At 34.3% G+C, this 6,882-nt stretch overlaps 1 protein-coding gene across 1 annotated transcript; it reads right to left on the bottom strand.

Moving 5' to 3' along the window:
• Positions 1 to 2,681: 2,681 nt before the first annotated feature.
• LOC113763396 (hydroxycinnamoyltransferase 1-like) lies at positions 2,682 to 4,942 on the bottom strand. Its single transcript, XM_027307183.1, has 2 exons — positions 4,358 to 4,942; positions 2,682 to 3,667 (listed from the first exon to the last, which is right to left on the bottom strand). The coding sequence occupies exons 1-2, from the start codon at positions 4,799 to 4,801 to the stop codon at positions 2,732 to 2,734; spliced, it is 1,380 nt and encodes a 459-aa protein (XP_027162984.1). The 5' UTR covers positions 4,802 to 4,942; the 3' UTR covers positions 2,682 to 2,731.
• Between the last annotated feature and the right edge of the window lie 1,940 nt (positions 4,943 to 6,882).

The raw sequence follows: 6,882 nt of genomic DNA on the forward strand, positions 1-6,882 counted from the left end.
AAATTAAGTAACTAATAAAATCACCTGTAATGTTACTTTAACATATTTAATTTATGTTAAATACAAATTCTACCAGTGTCCCTTTCGTAAAAATATAAGTGTAACACTTTTTCAATTTTAGTTACATACATTTATGTATTTTACATAAATGTAATGATTCAGAGTAAAATACCCATAAATAGCTAGTATTTTGTTGATGTAATGCAAAAAATCCATAAAGAGCTGGTATGTTATGAGCGCAATCTTTTTTACTTTCACATATTTAAAATTTGTTAAATACAAAATCTACCAGTTTCCTTTTCGTAAAAATATAAGTATAACACTTTTTCAATTTTAGTTACAAACATTTATATATTTTACATAAATATAATGATTCAGAGTAAAATGCCCATAAATAACTAGTATTTTGTTGATGTAATGCAAAAAACTCATAAAGAGTTGGTATGTTATGGGCAAAAACTTTTTTACTTTCACATATTTAAAATTTGTTAAATACAAAATTTACTAGTTTTCTTTTCGTAAAAATATTAGTGTAACACTTTTTCAATTTTAGTTACAAACATTTATGTATTTTACATAAATGTAATGATTCAGAGTAAAATGCCTATAAATAACTAGTATTTTGTTGATGTAATGCAAAAAAAATCATAAAGAGCAGGTATATTATGGGCAATATGTTTTTTACTTTCACAAAAATCAGTTTATGTTAAATACAGGACAACCAGTTTCCCTTTCGTAAAAATATTAGTGTAACAGTTTTTCAATTTTAGTTACAAACATTTATGTATTTTACATAAATGTAATGATTCAGAGTAAAATGCCCATAAATAGATAGTATTTTGTTGATGTAATGCCCATAATCGGGAGAATCAATTGGAATCCACTGTTGCTCAGCCTTGGACACTTTATGTAAAGTAGAGATATTTGTATTCAATTAAATGTGAAACAGGCAACAATCTGTCTTCCCATGAACCCAGTTTCCACAAATGTTAATATTTTACTAATATAACAATTAAATCAATTTCAATAATTCAAATTTAGTAGGTTAGATAAAAGTTGTTAGAAAAGTGAGAAACCAAAAGAAAAATAACTCTAATTTATTAAAAGTCCAAAAAGAATTCAGTACTTCAGCTCTAGAAGTCCTCCGAATGACTATATATTAGAACAGTTATAATCAAAATAGATTACATAATTAAAAAACTTAATATTTCAAACATTTATTTTCTTAAGTTTCACTTTTTAAAGGCTCTCAACTCGTTATTCAATAATGACCATATGTTGCTTCAAAGCCAAGCTGTGTTTAGTACTGCTTACGCTTCGTCTTCGGTGTTTTATTTCTAGACCCATTATATTTATGTTAATTCCGTGACACCCCAATACATTTTCAGCTTCTGCAGTACGCAACATTTCCAAACCGCCCGCGCCTGTTATAGGTCACCACTTGCTTTTGTAGAAATATTCCCTTCATCGTCCGTACATGTCAGCTTGCAACGTGCTGGCTTCTTTGTCATATTCTTTACCTTTCCACACCTGTCTTAGATTAACTGAATACACTACAGAATTTACCCCAAAAAGGAATCCTTGTTTTCTAATTGACTAGTTTCCTATCGCTATTGAACTACCGTTACTAATTCAAAGCAAATTAGAAAGTCTATGACAATCTACTGATAGAACATCCGTGACCCACTTCGAGTCTTCAATGCATGCTGGATAATACGCGTCCATTCCCGAACCTCCTTAGGACGTGAAGAGTTTAATTTTGACGTGATCACGCCAATTAACAAATTTAGTAAAAAATTTGTGTCTTTTCTTCTTTTTTATCCAAATCTCTGCAACCAGCACAAATTACCAAAAGTAAATAGAATTCACCAATTAACACAATATTTGGCAAGATAAAAGAGAAAAATAATTATAAAATTAATGACAAAAATGTAACCTATCAACAATTATTACTCTCCTTGTTGCCAAAAGAAACAAAAATGTTCAAAATTATTCTTACTATTCAATATTCATTAGCTTTCCTGTTAAGACAGGGGGGAATTTTATCTTTTGCTACTGGTGGCACTTTGCCCACCACCAGCCAAGAAAAACTTTTGGTTCTGGGATAACATTTTTCAGAATTTTTTTTACCTTTCTCATTTAATAACGTGCCCCACTGACCAAAGAGAAATTTACATCCCTATATTGGGTGTAGAAAAATTCTGATCTTATCTCAACAAGTTGTAGAGACAAGCATGGGTCTAGATAGCATGCACAAAATAAACATCAGATGAAAGTTGTTTCAGGCTTGGCCTATGAACACATGAAGCATGTACGTGCTTTTCTGAAGTATTTCTCTGAGTGTTTCAACATTTTTCGCTGGTGACATATAAATTTGATTGCAGTTTTGTGTTTCTCTAGATAATACAGGACTTACCCATGAACTGAAGTTAATCAGTTAAAGAAGTTATTGGCAATTAGGGCAAATGCACAATTGCATGTAAACATTTGGTAAAGGTCAAGTGTCCTGGATGTAGCTCCATGGTTTTGCAATAGTTAAACCTATAAGCACACTTGCACAGGCTCTGATATGACTTGCCAAGAGGCAAAAGATTAAGGGTTTCACTCTTCTGCATTATCAGAAAATGTTTTTTTTTTCAAGTCATTATCAGAAAATGTTATTTACTCATTACTAGAAATATCAACAATCCGTGGGGCATTTCATTATCACTAACCATTTAAAAGACATCCTTCATTGTTTTCCGTTTAACAGCATTGAAGGCTGCAATCCTAAAATAGTCTGATCTTCACAAAGCTTGACAATCTGCTCTTCTGGTAACGTAACCATCACAATTCTTGCTAATCCCTCCTCAGGTGAAGGCATTACCAGAATCAAACCTTCACCTCCCACATTCCCTATTTGATAGCTCACATGGATAGGCTTCTCATTTTGTTTAAACATTGCTGCATAAGTAAATGATCCCTCTGAACTGATTGTATTTTCCATGCTCAAACATGTTAGTTGGCAGCCAAACAGCTGGAAAGGTGGTGGATACTGCCCCCCTTCCTTCTTGTGCGATTCAAGCCAAGCCACATTAGCCCAGAATTCTTCATCCCGAATGCTTCCCACATGCTGATGCACAAGTCCTGCTATATAAGCTAGTCTATCGCTCTGTAATTCTTCAGCATTCACAGATAACTTTGAGAAATGTAGAGCATTTCCGAAATATCCATAAGGAATTGAGTCTCGCTCGCGTTTCCTCAAGTCTATACACATTGAAAGAGAGCATTTGTTGTCGTCATCGCATGCTGGAGATTTTAATCGTGTGATTTTAGACCAAAATAATGCTGCTAGAACATCAAATGGACTGGCATCAGGGCAACTTTCATGCACTTCTGAAAGACATTGCCTGATCTTTGCTTCAGAGAACTTGAATGTTGCTCTTCCCATTCTCACTGAGGGAATTTCAAATTCAGAATTTGTTTCAGAAAACACGCTTGACGACCTTCTATATGCAGCAGATTCATTGATAACTGAAGGCAGATTGAAAATCGGGGGGTGAGCAACAGGTTCATGGCGATGAATTTCGGCCCAGGACTTGATGAGTAGCGTTGCTGAGGTAAAATCTGCATGCATATGGGTAAAGCTTATGGCAACGGCTAGACCGCCACAATTAAAATCATTTATCTGCAGGAGCATGTACAATCATTAATACTGCAAGTTGCAAATAGAAACTATCAAACGCCATAAAGAAAATGAACTAAATTCAAGTGCTTCAACTAGCTAAATGGTAAACAATTGTCTGTAATTGATGGTCCTGCTGGAAAATTCATTCTAGATGGCTAGTAGCATCCTTACATAGTTACAAGTCTATGTAACTTGTTGACTTTCCTTTGAAGGCTTTTATAAAGGGAAGTAGTTTAGTAGTTTCCTTTGTCTCAAATTTTCTCACACAAATTAGGAGCGTAAACTAGCTTAAATTAAGCTTGAATATCAAAAACAAATCGGAAACCATGGCGTTCAAGTTTGTCTGAAATATAATGGTATTCAAACTTGTTCAAATTTGTTCCCTCCTAATTGTGTTAACAAGGGCCAAGAAATCGTGTAATTGTCTCATTGAGTCTCGATATTTGCCAATTTCCCATATTTTGACCAATTTACATAACCTTAACAACATCAAGATTCAACAGTAGTCTCAATTATTCTTGGATATATTGAAGTATCATTATAAAAAACATATTACTCATTTATCTCATCATATGAAGATTCTGTAAGTGCTCTACAACATAAGACATAACACATTACCTTTCAAGAAAACAAAAATACATATAAAATGTTTCCAGCAAATCCAATTATCCTCAAAAACCCATAAAATACCTGGATCCGGAATGGTGACCAAATATGTGGATCATCCGGCAAATCTTCCCAAACCGTTAGATCTCGCTCCTCAGCCGCATTGGCATATCTCAGCCATTCATCAAGCGTAGCACACACATTGGCCTTTAACATTCTCACCCCAGCATCATTGCACTTTACTTCCCAATTGCCATCCGCTCCGCGGCCCAACCGCCCTGTAACAGGCGGATACAAGCATAGGAGCTCCGACAAGGAGATCCGAAGGTTGTCCAAGTCATTTTCCATTGAGGCACCATCTCCAATTGGATTTCTCCGGTAGTAGAAAACAATATGGCCCGTATGAAAGCCCATGGCATGGTCCAATGCTGTAAACTTGTGAACTCGTCCCGGAGCTGTTGGCTTGCTTGAAACTACAGTTAACAGAGAAGGCACCTTCACACGGCTACTTTTCACTTCTGCCATCATCAACACACACACGCACACCCCAGGAGAGGGTTCTGAAAGTTTGACCCTTGTGGAGGATTTGAATTTTTTTTTTTCAATGGATTTAAGGGTGCAAAACTTGAGAAGGTTGGGACACTTTGCCTGAGAGAAGTCTAATCTTAAATTGTTTGGATAGGAGACTATTGAAAGAATTTTTTTTGGACAGCACTATAGTATTTTTTATATTGTAATATATCAAGATAAAAATATGATTGAAAAAATAAAAAAAATGATAAAAAAATGTATTTACGATACAATTAAACCATACAATCTCTTGTTAGTAATCTACAAGCAACGCAACGCCAGCGATGTTCGTCTTGGAATGAGGTAACCTTTGTTCATGATCACATGAACTTTAATGTATTTAGGAAAGAAAAAAAAACTACAGAAGTTTATGCACTGCGTAGCAAAAGCTGCAATGAGAGTGTGTTTTTATAGTGTGCCAAGCATAAAGAGGAACAGAAATAAGTACGGGAGTTTGGCGGTTAGCAGATGGGGTGCTTCAAAGTTCAAAGCCGAGTGGGATGAGTCAATATAAGTGTTTGGTTGGTGTCTTTAATGGTGGTGACTGCCTGACTGGTGAGAGTTGTGGATTACGAGTGTTTTGTAGTGTGTGCATGGGAAATGGGCAATAAATTGTTGTTGGATTGGGAGTCTTTTGTTGTTGGAAAAGGGCAATAAATTCTTGGGATCATTACTCTCTGGCTGCAAAAGTAAATGCATTCCTGCCATGGCTTAAATCCAAGCTGAGGGAGTTTAGTTTTTGTAGCATTTGCTTGCTGCTTTCCCAACATTTGCATCACTAAACTGTAGGATACACAGAATTGCGTAACTATATAACATTTGCATAAGAGTAGAATAAGAATTCAGATATGATTTAAATTTTAGGCATTCAATAGAAAACAATCAACAATGACATGCTATAAAACTCAATTCCTTACTGCGGATTTATTATCATAGTAGTTGGTACGTGGCAAAAAAAAAAAAAAAAACTTTAGTTGCCTGAGCGTCAACAAAATTCTTTGCAGTAAAATGATCATTTCATCTATTGATCTAGTTATTGTGCCTCTTTTTTTGTTTTAAGGCATGGTACAAGTAGCTAATACATGTCATTTGGTTCCACCAAAAAAAGAAAGGGGTGTTTGGACAGAGATTATTTAGGAAATTTTTTTTGGACTAATATTCACTTTTGTAATGTGATTTACATGAGATAAAAAAGTAGTTGAGAAGATTAAAAAATAGATCAAAAAATATTTATGATACTATCAAATAATTCTTTTTACAAATAAATCACTATCCAAATGTATAGTTTGGTTCATCCAACTCATAATGGATCTAATCGGAACTAACTTTGTGAAAGATAGAAAAATCTCTAACTAATAGCAGCACTAAACAATGCAAAAACTTGGGTAGACCTAGTCCATATAGACTCTGTGGTCCAAATTTTGCCACACCATGAAGTTTTAAGTTTGTGAGATGGTGTGGTAAAATTTGGGCCACAGGGTCTACATAAATTGGGTCTACTCAAGTGTTTGCCCTAAACAATATACTTATATGTAAAATCATTAAACAATACTTGTTATGAAACAACTAAAAGTGTAGATGTCTACTTGTATTCTCAAGAGAATTAATTTATAATTCATTGATTCCAAGAGAATTAATTCATAATTCATTGCTACATTATGCAAACGAATTTCATTGGATGAACGGTTTCAATCCATAGACCCATTCATGGAATGGATGAACCGATTCATAGATTATTCATATTCTTGTAGTAATGAGTGTTTAATAAAATTGATGTATCTTTAATTTTGTAGTACCTATATATAGAGGTACCTGGGTACCTCTTGAGATGACTTTTGATTAGTTGAAAATAATAAGAAAATTATTCTCTATTCCTCTACTTTTTTTTCTCTAATATTTCAATCATTGTTATAGTAGTTTATTTTAGGGATAATTGCAGAAACCTCCCCTGAGGTTTCTGACATTTGCACTAACATCCCATGTGGTTTGAAAAATTACACTGACCTCCCCTGAGGTTACTAATCCTTTGCAAATTTAGT

Source organism: Coffea eugenioides, chromosome 2 (assembly GCF_003713205.1).
Source record: "Coffea eugenioides isolate CCC68of chromosome 2, Ceug_1.0, whole genome shotgun sequence".
NCBI classification, from domain to species: Eukaryota; Viridiplantae; Streptophyta; class Magnoliopsida; order Gentianales; family Rubiaceae; genus Coffea; species Coffea eugenioides.

What these genes read in the sequence shown, in the direction of transcription:
- LOC113763396 (XM_027307183.1), bottom strand. Translation starts at nt 4,801, where the DNA reads ATGATGGCAGAAGTGAAAAGTAGCCGTGTGAAGGTGCCTTCTCTGTTA. An exon ending in GGTCACCATTCCGGATCCAG is followed by an intron (nt 3,668 to 4,357) that starts GTATTTTATGGG and finishes ATGCTCCTGCAG; the next exon opens with ATAAATGATTTTAATTGTGG.